Source organism: Hoplias malabaricus, chromosome 13 (genome assembly GCF_029633855.1).
Source record: "Hoplias malabaricus isolate fHopMal1 chromosome 13, fHopMal1.hap1, whole genome shotgun sequence".
In the NCBI taxonomy this organism is placed as follows: Eukaryota; Metazoa; Chordata; class Actinopteri; order Characiformes; family Erythrinidae; genus Hoplias; species Hoplias malabaricus.
In genome coordinates, this window is record NC_089812.1 from 30,603,532 (window position 1) to 30,627,449 (window position 23,918).

Genomic DNA, 23,918 nt, shown 5'->3' on the forward strand with positions numbered 1-23,918 from the left:
GGTTTTCTAAGTGCAAATATGTACTACACTTCTACAAAGAGCAAGCACACTTCTGAATATTTTAATGGATACAGTTTCTGTGGTGAATGTAACATATTTGGGAGAAAAACATGGCAAACCTTTAATACACATTATATTTGATATTGGTTTAATATTTTTTCCTAATATCTTTAACATGAGCTAATTTAAAAGGAAATAAATATTTAATTAAATTTATAGCTTAAAGACTATGCTGAAAAATAGCTCATGCCTTATAGAGGTTATGTTATTTTCATATAAGTTATAAGTTTCATATAAGTTAATCAGCAAGACTTGTCATTTGACCACAGTTCCTTCTTACGTTTGCATACGACCATATACAACCAGAGGATCTTCTTATATGACCATATAGGACCGTGTAAAACCGACAGAAAGCAGTCAAGATAGTTCTCTTCCTTCTGCTATTCTTCTCCTTCCTTTGCCTTCCCCTTACACCCATGCAGCTCCCTCCTGCTCAGCCCCTATCAGTTAAAATGGAGCCTGTAGGTCACATGGTTTCCAAACAGGCATGTGCTGGTGTGATCATGCTATGTCCTCCTTCTCGACACATGCTCGCTCATGCTAAAGGCACAGGGAGGGGGAGGGGCTGGCAAACCTCAGCCCCTGCCAAAACACTCCCTCCTCCTATTCCAAACCTATATGGAGTCATAAGTTCCTCTCACATAGGCACGGCGTGAGGCGAAGTTATAGGCCCCGATCAGCAGGGTCCATGCACATGAATTTAATGCCCTTATTCTGGAATAATTCCGCTCTGCAGACTGGTTTAAGAAGGATCATCTGACAGCATTTGTTCTATTGTTGGGTATTTTGTTGCTGTAGAGAAGCTATAACTTTTTTTGGCTTAGAATAGAAATACTGTTTGTTTAGCACAGTTGGTGTTTAGCAGTGTTGATGCTGGATTTGTACCTTTTTTGCCTTCCATTTCTGTTAATTAAAAAATAGATTAATAAAGAGAATTTGTATTTGCCAATGAACTATGGGTTGCTTGTTGACCGTTAAATAATGACAGCACACTCCTCTAGGTGAGGTTTATTGTTAAAAACAGCATTATCACACAAACTTATAAAATCCACAAAGAAACTGTACTTTTGTTTTCAACTCTACTTTTCATATTTACTCTTTAATCACGAAGAAATCAGCGCAAATTGGAAATGCAATCACTTTTTTTCCTTTTCAAACTCTGAAATGTTTTTGAGTAAAACTCATAATGAAAACACTCAGCTTAATACTAAGGAAAACCAAAATGTTATTGGATAATATCACTTTATTTTCTCCTCCATTTTGTGCAGAGTAGTGTAACCAAAAATAAAATAAACGATTCTTTAGATGTGGTCAGAAATCACTTTACTTCAATCAAAGAACAAAGAGAATGTTGTTGTTTTTTCCCGTTTTAATATTGTACTTAATTGTTCTCATCAGGACCAAGGTTCTTGAATCTTTGTTAAGTTCAAAGCACAAAAAACTTTGCCTAATGATAATAATGAGGGAAATTGTTACCACCAACAGCAAAAAAAAAAAAAAAAAAAAAACTGGACCAAAACATTCAAAGTAGATACATCACCAGACGGGCCAATGAGCTTTAACATGGGGAAAAAAAATAGAAAGTGGATCTACTGAGAGAAAGAGAGGGGTAGAAAGAGTTCTGAGCAGAAGAGAGGAGGGTGGGTGGCTATCCCCAGCAGTCAGCTGCACATAGTAATGAAGAGCCCACTTTCTGGCCATTCTATAGGTCTGTGGGGTTCACTGATTCAAAAGAAAGTCAGGGGCTTACGTCACTCATGGTAGGAAGAAACCCCCCTTGTGTTTTTGTCAAGGAAGAAATTGTGGCTCAGTTTTGCTTCCCTTAAGATTCTCTGTGGAAGAATTGTACTTGACATGAAATTTCAGAGATGTACTATCGGCAAATGCAGAGGAATTGTGTTTGTAACAGTTAAATTTGAACGTTATGTGTAAATGATTTTCCCCATTAACATTTATTAAAGGGGTAGCTGTCCATGATTTTTATCTGAATTAATGTATTGGAGAGAAAAACTGCTTAATTCAATTACTAATTTTATTCGGAGGATATGACCTACATTAGACAGAAAAACTCTAAACAAAATAAATATTTTGTTTAATTGTTTTTTGTTTATTACTATTTCACCTGTGAAATGCATAATTGAACGGTCCCAGTTATTAAAATAAAATTTTAAAAAATCTACCCACCCTTCTTCCTAAAACATAAAAATTCGTAATATTCGAGATCTACGTAAAAGGTTATCCTTATTGCAGTTACTTGCTAAACATCCTTATTTTCAAAGGGTTAATTCCACATCTTTCTTCAGTGAAGTAGATAATCTAACATCATACAAGTTTTTGTAAGTCTATTATTACCACTTATTGTTTGTTGAAAAGTTTGAGAGTCTTTTAATTTGTACAAAACAGGATGTTGATATTTTAACAGTGCAAATACTCAAAAGATTTTGTCCTTCCTTTTAAAACCATTTTATATCCCTTTCTGTGGAATCCCTCTGTTAGAAATGATAAAAAGTTGAAATAAATATTTAAAAGAAAGAACCTTAAATTGTTTGCTTCTGATGTGGACAATTGAAAGGTGAATTCAAGATGAATTACTTGGTTGTATTTCTGTGATTAGCATTGCTCAGTGTGGCATTTCCCTCAGTGTTATGAATGGCTAAATTATTCATCCTGTGGGTTTAATTTGCTTGGTATGCAAGCTTTTCTGTGTGTGTTTCTTTTTTTTTTTTAAAGCTATATTTAGGACATTCCCTTAGAATAAATTAGAGTCTCTTCTGTGATCCAGAATTATACATTTTTTTGTCTTCCACCTCTCCTTTTTATTTCCAAAACCACCATCTGTACAAACAGATCTGAGGATCCATAAAGTTATCTGATTGTAAAAAATAGTTGAAGGTGTTTAGTGCTTGTATAAGTCAATTTTTATTTTTAAAGTCGTTTAAATTACTTTTTACATCATGTTCTTTAGACCCATTCACATAACTCTTTGTCTGGTCACATTTCTGTATTAAACTCTGTATGGAACAGTGTGCTGCTTTGGCCACTTTTCGTTGTGACTGTCAGGTCTGCTTTAAGCCACGCTCAGGTGCACTTTGGGTCTATTTATCTTTACGTTTATGGTAGGCTGGAGCAGTGGATTAGCTGCTAGCTGCAACATAACGTTCTCTGCTAGTTTCCACCCGTGTACGCGCTAATGTTATGTTAATCAAGGGCCGTTTATTTTTACCCTGTTCGAACAAGGCATTACAGTCGATAGGGTGTAACGCAGAAAAGGTTTCATTCATTTCAGTAGTGCTTCTGAAAACGCACTGCGCAGCTCGTGTTGTCAGTGAGAGTCGCTTGAAAAGCAGAGCACGTGAGAGTCGGGGCTTGAAGTTGATTCCACTCCTGGAGGATTCACCGCAATCGTTTAATTTGGTTTATTTATTATTATTATTATTCTTAGACTGTGTGTCGGCTCCGTTGTGCTGTGCCGCGCGTGTCTCAGCTGCTTTTTGTATCGAAGCCCCTCCGCTTCCCGCGGGTGGGCGGCGCCGGGTGCACGCGCGCCGCCTCTTTCACGCTGTTGTAGTACTCGCGAGCAGCGCGGAGACTTTATGAATGAAGGCAGGTTGGGGAGAGAGAGAGAGAGAGAGAGAGAGAGGGGAGGGAGGGAGGGAGAGAGAGAGAGAGAGAGGGGAGGGAGGGAGGGAGAGAGAGAGAGAGAGAACGTTTTCCTCCGTTCACGCTTTGTTTATTTGAAGAAAGCATAATACTCCTTTGTTGGATTCTGCCGATATTTTTTAATCAACAAGAAGGGGCACTGGAGATGTATTGCAGTTTATAGGCTCATAACAAGGATAATATTTGTTTTGAACCATTGGACAGCTGTTTCACCCACACTTAGCCCAAAAAAAAGGTTCTGCATAAAACGAGGGTCTTCTAGCACTCATAACAATAGTGAATACCTTTTGCTAATTGATCTTTAAAGAACCATATATGCCACGTTTTGAATCATAGAGAACCATCATGCACCTAGACAATGACCTAGGCGTTCAGAAGGTCTTAGTATTCATTGTTCTAGCACCTCTTATGAGAAAGAACCTCTTAAAGAACCTTTTTAATATGCCTCTATACCAGGATCTGAGAACCGAAATAGTGAAATACAAGTCTAACGGCTCGATATAGCACGTGAACACCCAAATGAATGTAATCTAAAGTCTTCATGCTGTTTGTGCCTATACTATAACATTCCACGCTCGCACATGTGACCGTGATTCATTGTGATAATTGGGCGTTGGCAAAAGATGGCTGCCCATGCTTGCTCACGTGGCTGAGACTTACCCTACACAGGAGTCTTGCTCTGAACCAGTAAATCCAGCTGTATATGTGTAGAGATACATGTACATATCCTAAATGTAGAGTGGAGAATAACATACAATCAATTTCTATCACTTCCATCTGAGAGGAAGGCTGCCACTCTGCAGTGGAAGCGCAATATGTTTCACGTGAACCACAAAGCGCAACTATGGGGCGAATGCGTGGAAAGACGCGTATATTGTATTTGATCGTTTTTAAACGTGCAGTCGGGAGCTACAATATTCCACACTCGTGTGAGGCTAATAAACGTCACCATTGTGACGCACACCACTTTAACATTAAGGCGTTTCAGTGGGTTTTTGGAACAGTAATAAAAAGCTTTTTAGGCCAAGCGAAACTCCTGTGAGGGAGAGAAGTGGGGAAGATGCATTTTACACATTTAATGAAACAAAGGCAAGAATGTTATAGAGGACGTCTGTAGATGGGTGTGGCGTGTCGTATCCTGCGAAGGGTGCACAGATGTAATTCAAATTCTCTCAAACAACGTTGAAATCCTGATGATTAGGAATTATCGTTGCAAAACTAAAAAAATAATAATAATAATTAACAATGTGTGACCCTGTGCAATTTTTCTTGTATTAATGAAGATTTAAATGTGCGTGAGTATACGTGTGTGTGTATATAGTATGCTACGAATCTAATATTTATATATTTATTTAATTTGCCCGCACCTGAACGTTTGCGTGTGGTTTTTATTATTTTTTTTAAAGGAAGTCACGTAGATAAATGACTGGTATGGCGGAAAACGTTGTAAGATGAAAGACCGTGTTTAAACCGGTTCTGTGTTACAGGATTCGTTTCTTGTTGATATATATGCGTTGGCCCGAATTTGGGCAGTTGTGCTGCATGTAGGGAATGGGAAGCGCGTGCGAGAGTAAAGGGCCATGTTACTTCTCGCGCCACGTTTTCTGTCGAAATGGCGCAGCGGGGCGAGGGGAGCAGATGGTATTGTTTTATTCAGATTTATTACATGTTTGTTGGCTTAGAGTTAACTACATTTATTTAACGTTACATGCGGCCGACTTCAGAACAAAGCCAACATTGAAATAAGGCGAATATAGGCTGATGTTTGAGTGACACAGGAGCCGTCTTTTCGCCATTTTTGGAGCTGTATCTACAGAGTCCAGTCCGCTTTCTGTTCTAGACTTGTTTTTAAAAGTAGAACGTATGAATGTGTGGCTCTTCGTTAGGCTCCAGCAAGTAAACTGAACCCCATTTTGAAGAACTGCTCTGTTGACTCCTGTTAGTCACTCTCTCTCTCTCCGCTCACAAAATGGAGGCTATCGCAGCTTCCATCTTCTCACAGTGTGCCTCTCACGGCGGAGCGCAGCATGAACTTTGACCCAAACAGAGGGCACGTCCCCCTTTTACATCAGTAAAAGGATTCCAGAAGTTGTTGTTTTCTAATGGCCATCGCTTCCCAATCCACCAGAACACCGAGACTAGGAACCGGAACACGCCCGCGGCTTCTCCACAAACACGGCCCCTTCCTCTCTTCGTTCACCAAACACCTCAGAGCGGCCAACTGACCCAAAACCATCAACGTACAGCGCATTGTTTTACTTAGTACCAAAAAAGCCCTCTTCGCGCTGTCGTTTAACCCAATAAACGGACATTTTCCCCGAAAACAATCATGTGTCATATTATGTAACATTTTGCAGTGCAGTGTTATTAATCTGACAGAATTCCGGACTGATAATTTGGGCCCCTTTTGTGTTTTTTTCCCTGCATTAGTTACAGGGATTCCCCTACAGTGAGATAAATGTGATACCACAACCACTGTGAAGGCTCATGTAAATACATATAGATATTAAGCTTCCTACGAGCAACATTAGGTTTCTAATGCAATAGATACATCTACAAATAAATCAACAAAGAGCGGTGTGACATATCGGGCTTTTTCATCTACAGGGTATTTTCCTAAACTAAAATGTGTGTGTGGGCACCACCGTAGGTGAGTTTACAGATAGTAGTTATGAAGATGTTTATCTTATTTCTGTTTTTTACCCAGTTTTGCCCTGTTAAGATCCTGTTTCTTGTTTGAGTATAGTTAAATATCACATTTTTAGGTCTCCTGCTTAATACTGGATTCAGCATGAAACTAACCATTGGCCAATTTTACGTCTAAAAAGCTTAGAACTCCTCTTAGAACATGGCAGCTGTAACCCAGTATAAATTGTGTCCCCTTTTAAAAGTTCAATTGTTTGCCCATAACCCCAACCCCCTCTATTCTGGTTTGCTCTGTGGCTCTTTCAGCCCACCAGAACGTTTCCCCATCCAGGGTCATAGGTCGAGATGCAAGGTTGGAGGGCTGGAATCAACACTCAGGACTAAACTATTAGTAGATGTATTGGACATCTCCCTCTCCCTCTCTCTCTCTCTCTCTCTCTCTCTCTCTCTCTCTCTCTCTCTCTCTCTCTCTCCCTCTCTACCATACCATGCCAAATTCCTCAGCTCTGAAGACAAAAGAGAAAGAGGGAGGAGTTTTTTCACATGATAATGCAGTAAAGGACCTTAGTCTCTTTTTTCCCACCCCCACTGGTTGCCAGTACAGAAGCATTCCTCAGCTGAGCATGTTTCTCCATGCATATTGTGATTTGGTGGCAGTCAAAAGCATGTGGCCCCTAGAAGCCAAAACCATACAGGATGCACAAATGCACATCTGTATTGGGATGTGTGTGTGTGTGTGTACAAATGCTTGCTCTTTAATGTAATTGCATTACATTTTTTATCCTGTTTAATTGAATTTTCCAACATTCATTAATATATTCTTGGTATGTTTCAGCATATTTAATTAAAATGTGTATATGAATTTTGTAAAGAGTTAGTTTCTATCTCGCATTGCGTTGCACAGTGACGTAGCAGGTAGTATCGCAGTCGCACAGCTCCAGGGACCTGGAGGTTGTGGATTCAAGTCCCATACCAGTCCATTCTGTCAGGAGTTTGGCGTGTTCTCCCCTTGTCCGTGTGGGTTTCCTCCGGGTGCACCGGTTTTCTTCCATAGTCAAAAAGCACGTTTGTATGTGGATTGGCAAGTTGTCCATAGGTTATAGTTGTCCATTTGTGAGTGTGTCGCCCTGTGAAGGACCGGCGTCCTCTCCAGGGTGTGTTCCTACCTTCCACCCAGTAATTTCAGTAAGGCTCCTCACCCACCCCAACCCTGAACTGGATAAGCGGTTACAGATAATGAATGAATGGGTATTTCTTTGATTGAATTGAGGACATTATCATTTTGCTGCATCTTTTCACTACATGAAAGATTTGAAATTGAGATTGTACCCTAATGCCCAGTCTGGATTCAGCATGGGATATGAGTCATTGGACCTGGTCATATCCTAGACCAGCTGTTGTAGAGAGTGTAGTGGAGAGGCTCATCCTTTCAAAGGTATTTTTGAATGAATAATTCTTTCAGGGGGACACTGACCCACTTGTGTAGTTGATAAAGTCATGTACTACACATATATATACAGCAATTGAATTTGACACTTTTAACAGCAGTTACTTCTCTGCTAGACCCAGACTCTGCTAGCTGTAATTTCTGTTCAGTAATGCAAATTTCTTTGATATTAGTTCAGTGTTAATACAGTCAAGTGATATCGTTCCTCTGCTAGTCACAACATCCAGTAACTTTTGCACTTTTCCACTGACCATGAAATATTTACTCAGATTTTTATGCTTGCTAGTGCCTGTATAGTTTCCATTAAAAATGTACCCCATATCTGAGTAGCAGCTTTTCATCACTGATGGTCTAAATTTTGTCCTGGATCAATTTAGCACCACACCAACTTCCCATTCTTTCCCATACGACTTGAAGGATTTGGAGGATTCATGATCTTTGTGCTCTAGGGTATGTGTCTTTTTTTTTTTTTTTTTTTCCCCCTTTGCATATCTTTCTGTCCTGCAGGAAAGCATAATGATGAGTATCCCCTCCTTTCTCTTTTTGCATGTTTGTACATGTATTGGCAAAAGCTGTTGCAGCTAGCATCTCTTATGTACCTTCATATAACTTAATTAGTTTTGGCTGCTGTCATGATTTTAGATCTAGCCCTAATTTCCCAATAGCTTTGTAGCTCACCCGATGATGTTAAGCAGTATCAGTCTCTCTAGCTAAGCTTGGAGTAGCTGCCATGTTGTACCCTGAGACAGCTTGAAATTATTTACAGCTTTCCCAAATTTCAACAGCTACATCTATCACAGCCAAAAACAAAAAGAAAGCTGTGAGTCTTTAAGTTTTCTGCTGTGGTTCTTGAACAGATATCTAGCATGAATTTGCTTATTTTCTTTAATCTCTGACATGCCTGCACAAACAAGAGTGAACTACTATCAGATGGTTTCCTCTTCCTTGCATTGTATGGAATAACCTTTTATCTTTAGGGGGCAATTAACTGTCCCTTCAAAACCTCAGCAGACATATATTAGACCACAGTTTAAGCTATGGCTTTGATATTATCTGTCATGAATATTTGGCAACAAGTAGCTAGTGCAGATTTTATACTAGTGTCTACACGGCCGAATATTTATTTTTCCTCGTTAAGCATAATTGCATCAATGCAAGTTACCTACTGTGACGTGCCACACCTTCTATCCTCCTTCAGGCGTTAGAGTTAATGTTGCATCAGCATGCCTTGAATACCGAGCTTCTGGAGTAGCCTTTGACCTCTTAGTGGGGTGGGGTAAAGAGAAGAAAAAAGAGTGGGGGATGGTTGCCTTCTCAGGTACTGCAAATGCAGAGAGTTGCCATTCGGCACTGTTATACGTGATTAATAAAGAACTATATATTTTAAGCATTACAGACTAAGAAATCTTAGCTAAGGTACTATCCATTTTGTAACCAAATTTCATCATGCCATTTTTTACCATGTCTATTAGTCCATGAGTTAAAAATGTTTATTAGTTTTGACATAAAGGTAACAGTGTGCTAATCTCTGTCTATATAACTTCGCTGGGGTGCAAAAACAAATCAGCACATCCCACGTTAGTGCTCTTAAAGCGACGTTTGACAAACTCCGTCCACCGTCATTATGGTGTGTGTGGTCCAGTTGCTTAACTAGGCTCTTCAGGGGAATGTTTTCATTCACTCGAAGAACCTCTGAATATTCTGGCCTTCTCCGCCTAGACCATAATCAGCTTAGAATTTCTCTTCATGGACTCCTGTTAAGAAGAGACTGGGAAAAGGATACAAGGCTGTGAAGGACCACCCCCTTCCTCCCCACCCTGCCCCCTTCGCCCGCCATTTCCAGTATGAACTGGAGAAGCTTGCTTGCCTGTTACACTCAGCTAGGTATATGTTTGTCTTAAGGTATGTCAGCGAGAATGGCAAAATCAGTTAATGGTTCTGATCCTCTGACCTGGTGATCCGTCCAAAAACATCTCTCATAGTGTGTTAATTAATCTTTTTAAAGCGATTAATTTTTCATTTATGTTACCTTTTCCTTAGGCTTTGAAACAGTTATGAAATCAGTGTTCCCCCCCCCACATTTTGGCCTGGTTATAAAACGTATTTTTCAATCTCAATTCACTTTACATTAATTTTAGTTTTTAGTAAACATTTTTACTGACCTACTCGTTGTGGTATGAAAAAATTTATAATTAATTTATTAAAGTAAAATTTAGATCACAGTTGTCTCATGGAGGTCCCATTGCTTGACAAGCACATTTACTAATTAACAAACTGATTAAATTAAAATGTATAATTTTCTGCTCATTTTAACTTTTATTTAATTAATTCTTACACACACATTTTTGGAATGAGAAATCTGTTTTTGTGATATAAGGGCCTAGTATTAGGCACTTAGTGTTAATAACAGTGGTTAGCTAACAGTGTTAGCTTAGTTAGGTTAATGTTGTCTGCATTTTGTTTAGGAAATAACTGAGAGTTAAACACCTGAAGGCGTTACAAGACTAGGAGAACTGACATCTGTTATGGGTGTACATTGTTGATAAATGCTTTCTAACTGGTAGACATGGCTGGTTAGAAATCGGCATAAAGGGGCCCTCTGACTGAGCTGTTTTTACTGGTCTGTCAGTAGGGCTAAACAATTGTCACTATTCTCTCAGGAGAGATTCATGCTTAATATTGTTATTGTGACTTTTTCTTATTGACCAGCCGTTATGAACTGGATATGGAGCAGGACTTGCGTTCTTAGTTTACATAGGTTACATTCAAAGAGGGTAATATTTGTGTGTGTAAGGTAAGAGATGGAACCCATTTTCTTTTGGTCCCAGCTCCCTATTCTCTTCACCTTTTTTAGTTACTGCCTCCTGCAATTGCCCTTTCAACTTTGCTGCTGATTGGCTGAATCAGAAACTGCCGACAGGAAGTGGCAAGATGAAGGTTGATTATACTCTGTGTTTCCTGACTAGGATACATCCTGTGCACCAAGTTTTTTTTTTGTTTGACCTTTTACCCCCGCCACAGGCTTCATCTATATAATAAGCTGGAATTTGTCACATGTAGCCTATGTTAGTGTGTATGTTGTAAGAAGGGGCCCTACGTTTTGTAAGGCATTGAAATGGATATGAAAGCTACGTCTTTAAGACATTCATGAATGTAGTACCCTAAATTTAAATTATATTAATCCCGTTAATGTTTATCTTTTTTTAATTATGCATAATGAGTACTTTATGCTTCATAAGTATTGTTCATATCATCCCAGCCCTAAAGGCCTACCCTGAAGTCTACAATGAGATCTAAAATGTTTGAATTGCTGTTGTGGGTTTTTTTTTTTTTTTTCTTTCTTTCAATCAACTCTATTTTAGTCATATGAGTATATCTCACTGGTTCCAAAAACTGTTCTAATTATGTCTACAAATGACAATCTATACCCATAATAAGTATATAAATTGTCACTACAGGCTTGCAAAACATGTTACATCACTTTACAAATAAGTCAGTTAATATTCCAGTCTAGGTAATACATAAGTTGTTAAAAGAAATATGGCATGGCTTAGCCCATTTTTCTGTTAGATGTGTTGAAAAGAAGTGAGTAAATGTAATATATAAATAATATTATATATTAATAAATTTAAATGATGAAGACTCTAGGCCAAATTTCAGTTCTGAACTGTTGTTGATGAATTCCTTGACCTGGAAGTGTGCACAGACCTTTTGCCTCCTGCTATTTGCTTTGGTGTCCGAGGATTTAGTGCTTAATACTTTTCCCAATTTATCCGGGAAAATATTCTTTCTTTAAAAAAAAAAAGTAGAGAAAATCTGAAGGACGTGTGAAGTTGAATGAGAGTGGTGTGAAAATGAGCCTCACAAGCTCATCCTCATGTTTTGCGCTAACGTGAAATACTTGTTAAAAAAAAAAGTTTGCTGCTGTCTATTAAACTGAACTACATTTGGCTGTATGGTTGCACCTTACACTTGTAAAGCATAACACCATACATTACACCAGTTTGAGCTCCAACAGCTGTGCAGTTTCCATTTTTGGAAATACATTTAGGAATCCTTTTGAGTGCTTCAAGGGAAAAATGTTGTCTTCTGTTTGCAGGGTTTTTTTTTTTTTTTTTTTTTTTTTACCAAAACACTAAAATCCTAGCCAATTCTGGCATGAAAATTTTAGTCATTGTTAAGAACAATGTGGCCATGGCCCTGTAGTGTCAGTTGTGTAGGCGTGTGTTTGTGTTGTTTTGAAGTGTGAAGCATTTGCACACATTCTTTGTATACGGGCCGGGAGTTCAAATGCTCAGTGTTTGTTTGTGAAGGAGCGTCAGGGTTGACGTGCTGACTTTGAGACTTGTCGGTTTGGCAAATTCAGATGTGCTGTAGGTGTATTTCTTATATTTGGCTACGTTGTTTGTACTGCAGTGGTTCTGTGGTTATAGTTTTTTGTTCTCGTGGTGGTTATAAGGATGATGTAGATGTAAAATTAGAAAATATAGTTTCCTAAATGACGCTAGTGTATCACAATATATTAGTGCATTGTGACTGGCATGTTAGTTTTTGATTAGTGATTAAGGGCTGTAAGAGTACAAAATTTAATTTATAACTTTGATTTTAACATTGTACTTTTATAACAGAATAGAAGAGTTTGTGTATCATCACTCGTCTTAAATTTGGTTAGATTTGGTAATGCACCGATGTGGCGACTGAGGCCATTATTAGTTGTACTGCTGAAGCTATAACTTGGACATTTAGAAGATCTACTATAATTTTGTACTAGAAACCACATTGCAGAATAGAGAATAGAATTTTATTTTATTAGAATAGCTCAGCCACACCTAAACATTTTTTAGAAACAAATACCTATATGTATGTCATTGCGCAATCCTCGTAATACTGCAATGGTTTTATATATATATATATATATATATATATATATATATATATATATATATATATATATATACTAAAACTGTAATGCCTTTTTGTTATATAGATAAATAAAAGCTCAATATGAAATGAATCATTGTAATACAGAAATTGCCCATGTGTTGAACTGTGTGGGTGTGTTTGTGCTTTGCACAGTGGTAGCATTTGAAAGTGTGTTTATAATTATGAACGATGGAATGTGTCTCATTGTCTGTGGCTCTGAAGGGGGGGGTGGGGGGGAGACTGCTGAGTCCTCCAGAGCAGCTGAGACCGGCCCATCATGCACCAGGCCATGCGGGAGCTCGCTTGCATGTTCAGCAACAGAGGGGCCTCCAGGGGAGCCGGCCGCTGTAACGGCTGCTTGGAGATGCACCTGCTTTGTGTGTGTGTGTGTGTGTGTATTCATTGTGTATGTATGTGAAAGTGTATAGGCGAGCCACATTTTATATATGTTGAGAGTGGGTGTGTTCATGCATGCACAGATGAACGGGATGTGACTTGTAACATGGAAAAAATGTGCACGCCTGCAATGCATGTGGAGGAATCAAATGTTCTTTGCAATGACAAAGGTTTTTTTTCCCGCTTTTTTTTTTTTTGCTCTTAAGGTGAAAGAAAAGGCTGTCAGAACTTGTGGCATGATCATAAGATGTGCACACACAAGCATTTCTTCCAGTATGAGCTTGTGCGTTGCCTACACGTGGCATATAGGTTTGGTGGTCAAAAATATTTGCAGTTATTGTAATGCTTATGGGTGATGGATATTACATGGTGTTTATGTCAGATTTGACCAGTTGGACCAGGCCAAAATAAAAGTAAAAATGACTATAAAACAACAGAAGAATGTCATGGATATTTCACATTCTTCACTGCACTAAATACAGTTAAACTGAGCAAACTTTTAGTTTTAGTCAAACATTCATATGGTAACTGGGTTTTTAAGTATCATCAATATCAATTATACATTTTTACAAATTTTTCAGTAATCTATTGTGAAAAATAATACTTGTGCATAAAATTTTGGAGATGTGTTTTGGGGAATTTAAGATAATACAATTCCCTAAACGTAAAGTACACATTTGTAGACTAAATACTTCTTTTTGTCAAGTGTTAAATGTTATATATAAAAAATATATACCAATTTGTGTTGAACAAATTTTGAATATCTAGGTTGCTCTGTAGTTGGTGTGTCTCTTTTTAGCAGAGTATCTCTGTTGGGTTTTACTAAGAAATATTTAAGAACTGATTAGTCCCTTCAGGAATAGGGCATTATTTTGAAATGCGCTGCTTGACCCTGCCCCCAGCTATAGGACAATGCCATAAAATGACCCCAGCCCCCATAGAATGAGCTTCACTCTCTTACTCCAGGGATTTCGGACGAGTCTTTATATTATATTTGTTCTTCTTTATGTCAGTCATCCGTGGTCTGCTTTTAGTGTGTGTGCGTGTGTTATTTTGTTGTAATTAACACGACTACACCTCAGACCTTTTGCTGTGCTAAAATGTCTACCACGTTGGTCATTGTTTTTATACCCATTCTCCTAACTCTCCATTTCACCAGATTTGGAAAATAACATACTACATTTATTTAGTTACATTTACTTTAGTACTTTTTGACATAATGTACTCGCAAGAATAGTTATTTTTTCAAATAATACTAATCTTAAGTACATTTGAGAGGCAACAAATGTGTTTTTACTCGTTTACATTCATCTACTATCCTAATTGCTTTTTCTTCTGCAAGAGGAAACACATTAACCATCCGTAATTCCTGATGATTTTTCATGGCACTTATGAATAGCTGTAGTTCTACATGGAAGAGCATAAAGCCAAATGAACATTGCAGTCTTGAACAATTTGATTCTAATCAACATCCACTGTTAATGGTAGATTTTTTAATGAATTTGTCCCCTAAAGTGCTTACAAGATTGACGTTGCCTCCATTTTTCTCGTATTTTTACGGTTACAATTTCCAATCAATAATTTAAGGTGGAATGGAACATTTTTGTTTATGGAGCTGGCAAACCACTGAATGTTACTTCCTTCAAAAGAAGAAATTGTATCTAAATATCAGCACAAGCCTTTTAGTATTTGCAGCCCATGAGATATGTTAGTAGCAATGTAAAATTCACCTGTAGCAAAAACACAACAGGAAGCAAGCAAAGAAAACGATACTAGTGGAAAAAAATAAGAAAATTTGGCCACGTTAAGTGAAAAAACAAACAATCATACAACTCAAACTAATGTATGCTTTCTTCATTTGTTGTCTGAAGAGCATTGTTTAAGGTATATTTGATTTGGTGTAACCTTACTGTATCAGGCTCTGATTCTACAACGCTATTCTGATTATTAAATAAGATCCCGTAATGTAACTCCTTACTTTGATAGTACCTGAATACAGTGAGCTACTCATCTCTTAACCTCACATAACTTGTATGTTTTTCAGTAGTTTTTGATCCATAAGATACTGCTGTGAACAACAGGTTCCATTAAAGCTCATGGTGTAATGCATGTGCAATGGTTGCATGTTAGGCCCACAGTAATAATGGGCTCCTCAATAGCAGCAGTATGCAGATCTAGCTTTGAAATTTTAATTAAGGGTGGCCCCCTATCCCCTAAACAATAGGGAGACACACAAAAAAGTGTCCTCTTCCATGTCTCAAGCTACATCCATTTTTTTTAAATTTTATTTTCTTTGTCACAACACTACTAAGGCATTAAAGCAACCGAAATGTTTTGCGTCTGATGGCCCATGATGTGAAGGGTTCACAAGGGCTCGTGTGTGGCAGGAGGGGGATGTTTGTTGGCAGTTGAGGGGATGGAGGGGCCTTTGTGTGTGTGTTGGGGCGTCAAAAGTGGGGGTTGGGAGAAGGTAGCCTGGAGCCATTGATCAGCGCTAAAGCGGAGACATGCAAAGTGAATGATGGTTAACTTCATACTTGTGTTGAGGTCATCTAACGTATATCTTGTTTCTACCACCAGAATCTAGAAACTTGTCTGTGGGAGACAAAAAGTGCAGTCCCTTCATTAGTGAACCGATTGACTACATCACGGCTTGTGAGATAGATACATGGGAGCTAACAAAATGGCCGACACCAACTCGGACATCTTGTTTGAAACCACCTTTGAAGGGCTGATCCTAGATCAGAGTGGTGCTCAACTCCTAAATGTCTTGATTGGTTTTGCACATCGGAACCTTCAATTGGGTCACAATTTCAGGGTGTAGCGGCCCAAATTGGGTAATTTTGGCTCTGCTTGCACTGCTAATCTCTTTGATGGAAACTGCCTTGGGTACAGCTTTTGTGACCTGATTGGCTCCTTTACCCACCATTTCCATGGTGCCTGGGAGAGCAAGGGGCGGAGGGTGGGAGCGCCTTACTCCTCATTCTTCAACCAGTGGGTGTGACCTCCAGGGTTCAAAGGTCGTTAAAGATTCTTCTCTTAACCCTTTCCCAGACGCTACAGAGTTTGTAGTGTAGAGGTGGAGCTCCTCCCTCATGACCCCTGGCGTGAACTAACTTCCTCATTTCTTCTGCATGCCTTCTCTATTCCCTCAGATCAAAGACTCCCTCTAGAGGCTCCAATAAGCAAAGGCAAAGATTGCATACTTGGCTTACAGTGCTCAAGGTTTAAATAAAAGACCACAAATGTAACAAGCCTTTATCCCATCTTGTTATTGTCCCACTGCCCTTTGCTACCTCATGGGCATTGTGTTGGGACATCATGGTGCTGTGGACACTTGGCGCATGCCGTTACTTTTTGCTTCCATCAGCTTATTGTTTTCCACAGGTTTGGAAAGGTAATTCACTCTCCATCTCTCTGTCTCTTTTGCTTCATCCCCCCCCCCCTCTTGCATCTGTCTCAGTCTCTTCCTCTTTTATTACTCCCTCTCTGTCTCCCCCTCCCCCTGTTAGCCCATGTGCTGGGTGGGTTCCAGGGCAGCTGGCAGTGTACTACAGTCGTCAGTGTCCGGTTTCAATATACCCATTCAATCTCCACTCACTGCGCTCTCCCACCCTGCTCATGCTAGCCACAGGCAGCAGGCTCTGCAAGTTGGCAGCATTCGCACACACCCTGCCAGTGTTCCTCCACTTCTTCAACATATTTCACTATATTAGCCACTTGGTCGGTGGTCATGTGTGCCTTTTAGCTTATAGTGTATATTTTAGATTTTTCTTTATCGGTTTTATTCGACTAAACTAACAAGTATTTGTTAAGCTGTTTGTGGGAAAAATTGTATGTGCACAGACAAATCAAACAGTTTAGAACCTTTTATTTATATTATTTGTTTATTTATTTATTGGTACTTTATCAGCATTAGTTGTTCCCTCTATCTTACTCAAGGTTTGTTTGGGAAAGTTTTTGTAAAGTGGTTTTAAAAAGAAAATCGATAACATTTTATTGACAGTTATGTTCAAATAAACTAATGGTATGGGTTAAGTTCAGTGCTGTTAAATGGTGAGATTTAATTAAAGAGGATCGTACTATTTATCAATTCCATTTGAATATTTGTTATATAAGATTCATTAGTTACAAATTACATTTGTGTTCAAAACCACAGTTATTTGAAACTGGTTCTTTCTGAATAAACTAGACGAATAAACCTGAATTAAACCAATTCTATCAAAGCAAAATAATGACCTATCACTTAGTTATTTTGAATAAGGGTTGTCTGTATTTCAGACAAGATGCTATTGAACTTGTTATTGAAAATGTTTTGCTGGTGACTAAGAAAGAGCATTTTGTCACCTGTTGATTTATTTTTATTTGTTTTCTCCCCTTAGATGAGTTTTGATGATATACTAATCTCTCTCTCTCTCTCTCTCTCTCTCTCTCATGTATTCCTTACAGGACCAGAAAACTTCAGATTAGAAACATTCCACCCCATTTACAGTGGGAGGTGAGTTATTTAAGTCTCTAAAAATTTCTTCTCCATCCCTAAAATGGAAATATTTTAGATACAAAAGATTCCTAGCACTACCACTCAGAATTGACCTAAATTAAGATTTTAAACTGAAGCCTTTGGAAACATAAAATGTATTTTAATATTTCTTATAAAACGAAATCTGGTGCCAGAAGAGTCACTCGAGTCCTTCAACAGGTCCTAGCTGAGCAAACATAGCTGCTGTTCGGGATGTAGTCAGTGCATTAAACTAAGCTGCCCATCAGTTTGGGAAGGCTTTTTTTTTTCTTTTTTTTACAGGTTAAATTACAAATAATTGAATTTTTACAGTCTGTAATAACATACCAGCGTAACTGAATTAACCAGAAACACTGAAGTTAGTGACAGACCCCATGGTTCGTTATCTCTGTATTGTGATGTCATCTCTATTAATTATCTTTGATTGAATAAATTATAAAATAATTTAAGACATGCAGCAAATACATAACAGAAATGTCAGGAAATAACTTTACAATAAAATGTATTATTTGTTTGGCTGCCATCTTAACTTTTGAGACATTTAAAGAAAGCCAAGGAGCGCAATGAATAAATGTACTTTGGTTAAAAAACAAAAAAATATATAAATAAAATAAAAGTGACATTGGGAGAACACATTTTTATGTCACATATCCAACAAATAGTCAACATCTCGTTCCTTTCTTGTAGAACGAGTGTCTTTCAACATTTTTAGTGGTTGAGGTGCTGTTTGAGTTTATACCGTTTCTAAAGTTGTTTATCAACATTTAAAGTTTTTATTGTAATCTTGCTCTTAAATTTGCATTGTTTTGTTCATGAAGTCTACAGTATCAGCGCTATTGATTGTACATAGTACATATTTGAAGGAAAATCTGTGCTGTTATGAATTAAATGAGTAGCTGAGGAGACACTTGAAGTCTCAGGATCTGTAATTAATTGCTTCGATGAACATATCAAAGTTCATCAGTGTTTTACCAAAGTAACGAACTGGCAGGCGTTTTTTCCTAAACTTTTATAAACAGCACAAATCTTTGGAGCAAGGGCGTTTAAACAGTTGAAAAGTTTGAGTGCTGAGGAGAATCGATATCAGAACAATGAGATAAAATACATATTCCCAGCACTTTTGTGAAATGCCCCTTGGCAGGATCTTACTAAATTTGACAAGGAAAGAAAGCTCATTTCTAGTGAAAAGATGTCAGAAATCTAAGCATCTGAGAGTCTCTGACAGGCAGTACGTGTAATAGGTGTTTAAGTGTGGGGCGTGGCACAGAGCACATTGTCTTTAATGGCTGCTGTGGTGACAGGCTGCAGCTTGGGCAGGGCGGGTCTCCCTTGGCTTGGCCAGCCTCCATTGGGCCACGCTGCTTGCCAGCCTCTACATTCTCCATCGTCCACAGGAGGGCAGCAGCCTGCTTTTCAGCACGTCGTTGAGATAACTATCAATATTTAGATTTGCAGGAATTCGTTCACTATAATCTGCAGATAAACACACTTGAAAAAAGAAACACTTCCTACCAATTAGAGTCACATTTGAAGTGACAGTAAAATTCTTTTTGTTTTGTGCTAGGGTTCTGAATTTGTTGGTGTTTGATCACAGTTTGATTTCTTGCTCAAAGTCACTTGAACACCCACTAATGGACAGAAGAGTTATGTGTTTAAGCATTGTTAAAATTTGCTCAAAACTAGTGCTGGTGCATTAAGCAGATTTCACACTGAGTTTAGTGAGGACCTAATTAGAAAGTAGAAATGACTGCTATCTAAACATCGCTTGTGGCAAAATTTGTGGTTAAATAAATTGTACAGGGGCGGCACGGTGGCGCAGCAGGTAGTGTCGCAGTCACACAGCTCCAGGGGCCTGGAGATTGTGGGTTCAATTCCCGCTCCAGATGACTGTCTGTGAGGAGTTGGTGTGTTCTCCCTGTGTCCGCGTGGGTTTCCTCCCACAGTCCAAAAACACACGTTGTTAGGTGGATTGGGGACTCAAAAGTGTCTGTAGGTGTGAATGTGTGTGTGTGTGTGTGGCCCTGTGAAGGACTGGTGCTCCTCCAGGGTGTATTCCCGCCTTGCGCCCAATGATTCCAGGTAGGCTCTGGACCCACCACGAACCTGAACTGGATAAGCGGTTACAGATAATGAATGAATGAATGAATAAATTGTACATTCTTGTCTCATTCTGCCTTCCCTTTATCCTCTGCAGGTGCTTGATGGTCTGCTTGCCCAGTATGGAACTGTTGAGAACTGTGAGCAAGGTAAATACAAAAAATACCTGTACATCATCTTCATAATTGTGTCCCTAATAGTGTTGCACACTGCGAATATATTAAAACTCCAGTTGTCAGTATGTGACAACTCCAGTGGCCTTTTAAATTGTGCTAAAACGTTGTGATCTGTGGACCAGTAGAAATGGTCAAGAAGTATTTGGAAAAACAGTCATTACAATTTGGGGATGTTTTTTTTCTCGTGTAAAGTTATGATTTTTTGGAATTTCAGGTATTGTTCCAGCAGTTAATAAAGGGTCTGGGCAATATTTAAAGCATGACTCTCCTCTTATTATTCCATTTTTACACCATGTGAAAATGGGAGCTGCCAACTTTATCATGATGAGTGACAGAACTAGTTTCTTAGATTTAACACTAAAGTTAATGTGTTAACTGTGTTTAAAAAAAAAATGCAAGGTTTTGATTTATTAGTGTCATGAAGTTTTAACATTTGTCAAATTCATATGTTCACTCTGTCTCTCTGCCCCCCTGTCCCCCCACCACTCTCTCTCTCTCTCTCTCTCTCTCTCTCTCTCTCTCTCTCTCATATTCATATTCATATTCTCTGTTGTTCTAGTTAACACGGAAAGTGAGACTGCTGTAGTCAATGTCACTTATGCTACTCGGGAGCAGGCCAGACAGTAAGGAATATATATTATCTAAACTAACCCCCACCATTATTGCTGTTGTGGATCTTGTTTGTGTATGATTCCAAAGTCCCATTCCGAAATAATAGTAATAGCAAGTTTATCGATAATGAAGGTTTGAAGTGGGACCTAGAGACACTCCCCACTCCCTAGTTCACCTGTGCTGTCTTCATACACCTTCAGCACATCGTCAGAGTTTTTGTGTTTTGTAGCACAACTCTGACACCTAGTGGTGTATTAACCATACTGCAATATAAGATACGCCTCTCTATTTGATGGTTCATTAATCCTAAACTTGAGCTGTCACCTTTTAAATCAGACAACAGTCATGCTCAATATGGATGAAACTCATGCTCCAGTTTCTGCCTAATGAATCATGCAGTGATCCATATAATGGATCTGTTGTTGGTGTGGACATAATCCGTAAGGTTGATGGTTCAGTGCTTTATAAAACTAGCCCCTTAACCGTATGTGAAGAAACCGTTACATAGTGTTCTAAAGGTGTCTTTTGAATCTTTCAGAGCGATCCAGAAACTGAATGGGTACCAGTTTGAGAACAATGCTCTGCGTGTATCCTACATACCTGATGAGAACTCAGATTCAGACCCCCAGCGAGGTCCAGAAAATGGCCGTCGTCCTGGATATGGTCCCCGTGTCAATGCTCGACAGGGTTCCCCTGGTGCAGGAATCCCCTCCAAACACCAGCACGCTGATATCCCCCTTCGCCTGCTTGTGCCCACCCAGTACGTGGGCGCCATTATTGGCAAAGAGGGTGCTACTATCCGCAATATCACCAAGCAGACCCAGAGCAAGTGAGTGCCTGATGATGATGATGATTACATTTGTGATGGTAAAGTTTGTCATGGGGAAAGTATTTTGAAATGCATTAAAGCACCGATTCATCATCCAAGGAATGTTTGATGTGCTAAGTTTGCAATGGAATTACAATGCTAATGTAAAGAATCAAATAAAGCTAATGTAACTGGTGAAAAAAGAACAATATATATATATATATATATATAATTCCATAAATAAAATTTGTAAACTTTTTTTCCCTTTTTCTTTTCTTTAAATCAGTTAGATTCAATTCATCTTGTTTGGCTGATTCCATTTCTCCCTCAGGATTGATGTGCACCGTAAGGAGAATGCTGGAGCAGCTGAAAAGCCCATCAGCATCCACTCAACTCCAGAGGGCTGCTCATCAGCCTGCCGTATGATTTTGGAAATCATGCATCAAGAGGCCAAAGACACCAAGACGTGAGTAACTCCAATGTACCAGTAGTTAATGCTTCTTAACTACCACCTAACAAGCAGGCTAATAACATTAGCATTAGAGCTTCCAAAGTAGCTACGACTACATAAGTGATTCATTAAAGGAACACTAGGTAAGAATTTTTTTTTTTTTTTTTTTTCTTCAGTTCGTTGTAATTCATTTCTTTACAGCGCTGTACTGAAATCAAGAGGGAGGGGGAGGGGAGGGATGGCTGTGGTGTACCCTCCTCTAAAGGTTACATAGTGAGTGGTAGCCCAGACTAGCAACCACAGAGGCTCTATTCTCCCTATTACACCTCAGTGAAGTGTCACAATGATTTTGAAGAATGATTAAGAAGAACTGAACAACTAATTAAGAGGGGAGAATTAATTCAGCAGAAATGTAACCTTGAAATCAATAGACGTCTAGTGTTTACTGTCTGAGGAAAAATAATTTAATTGCCTAATAATAGGCTTTCTTTTCCATTTATCGAGGACTGGAATTGCTCTTGAATCATTAAGAGGTTAATATTTAAATTCAAGGATCCTATAAAGAAGGTCAATGCATTGACATTAAAGCTTGCTTGTTTTAATTTTACAATATGAAAGTGGTTATAAATAAATGGCTGTTAGGAGACAGAGGTGCACTCTATTCGGATCACTGTTACTGATTACTTTCACTTCCGTCAGTGCTGATGAGGTGCCTCTGAAGATCCTGGCCCACAACAACTTTGTAGGCCGCCTGATTGGCAAAGAGGGACGGAACCTGAAGAAAGTCGAACAAGATACAGACACCAAGATCACCATCTCACCGTGAGCAAGATATTCAAATCACAACATTTACCTGTTAATAACTAAACTATTATATTTCAAAAGACTTTAAAGCATTGAGTCTTAAGCTGCGATTTCATTGCTCTGTGCAGACTGCAGGACTTGACACTCTATAACCCTGAGAGGACCATCACAGTGAAAGGTGCCATTGAGGCCTGCTGTCTGGCGGAGCAGGAGATCATGAAGAAAGTGCGAGAAGCCTATGATAATGACATTGCTGCCATGAACGTAAGTGTGTGGAAGAGGGGGTGAGATATAGAAGCTGAGACTGAGCTGTATTTTATTGGGTCAACAGCTGCTAGTTGACTCAGGATAGTGTATATCCTGTGCTTAAAGTTTCTGTTCCTTTCCAGCAACAGACTCATCTCATCCCTGGACTGAACCTTGGAGCTCTAGGACTTTTCCCTCCATCCTCCTCCTTGCCCCCTCCTCCTCCTGGAAATGCAGGGGTTGGTGCTCCATATGGATCCTTTGGGGTAAGATACATTGCTTGGTGTAAGATACATGGTAGTGAGGTAGTAGCTGTGGTAAAGAGTTATATTCATTGTCAGTTTAGGCTGATTTACATTGAAAGGTAATTTAAGATGTTATAACCAGTTACATTTCATGGTTATTTGATTTGTTTTCCATCTACACGGTGAGATTACCTTTTTTACATTTTTGTTTTTCATGTTTCAGTGAATGAAATTAAATTAACTTATTTAAGCCACAACAACAACTAAAAACAAAAGTGGTACTGAGTTTAGAATCAGCATTTTTAACATCAAGTCTCAACTTGTTTTATGAGTTGCAAGAAAGTGCATTTCGTTGGTTAAATTCTTTAACTAAATGAGCATGTACTTTTGCAGGCCCCTGAGCAGGAGACCGTCCATGTGTACATCCCAGCACAAGCAGTGGGAGCCATTATCGGGAAGAAGGGGCAGCATATTAAACAGCTGAGCCGCTTCGCTGGGGCATCCATTAAGGTTGAGGGACTGCTGACATATAAACACACACACAAACAAACAAAATAAAATGAATAAATTAATACAGTAGTGTTAAATGTAAGGGGCTTAAAGGCTAAGCACCACTTAATGGACCTCCATGAATATTTCACATTATTTTAGTTACTGACATATATAAGTATGAATTAAAATGAAAATAGCAGCTTAATTTGCTTTAAAACTGACAATTTTATTAAATTGACGGAAAAACCCGAGCTCGCTACGGAAATTCTTGAATGCAACCGTGACGTCACTGGTGGACAACAGCTGAACAACGCCGCGGTAAAACACCGTTATGAC

The 23,918-nt window shown here is 38.8% G+C and overlaps 1 protein-coding gene across 1 annotated transcript in view; it reads left to right on the forward strand.

Annotated features, from left to right (window-relative positions):
• Positions 1-23,918, forward strand: part of LOC136665167 (insulin-like growth factor 2 mRNA-binding protein 1) — a 42,073-nt gene that overhangs the window by 13,621 nt on the left and 4,534 nt on the right. Inside the window, exons 3-11 of the mRNA XM_066642755.1 lie at positions 17,582-17,630; positions 19,846-19,897; positions 20,484-20,547; positions 21,075-21,365; positions 21,676-21,810; positions 22,495-22,617; positions 22,728-22,863; positions 22,989-23,111; positions 23,484-23,600. Of these exons, the coding sequence (XP_066498852.1) occupies positions 17,582-17,630; positions 19,846-19,897; positions 20,484-20,547; positions 21,075-21,365; positions 21,676-21,810; positions 22,495-22,617; positions 22,728-22,863; positions 22,989-23,111; positions 23,484-23,600 (1,090 nt within the window). The remainder of the gene's footprint in view (positions 1-17,581; positions 17,631-19,845; positions 19,898-20,483; positions 20,548-21,074; positions 21,366-21,675; positions 21,811-22,494; positions 22,618-22,727; positions 22,864-22,988; positions 23,112-23,483; positions 23,601-23,918) is intronic.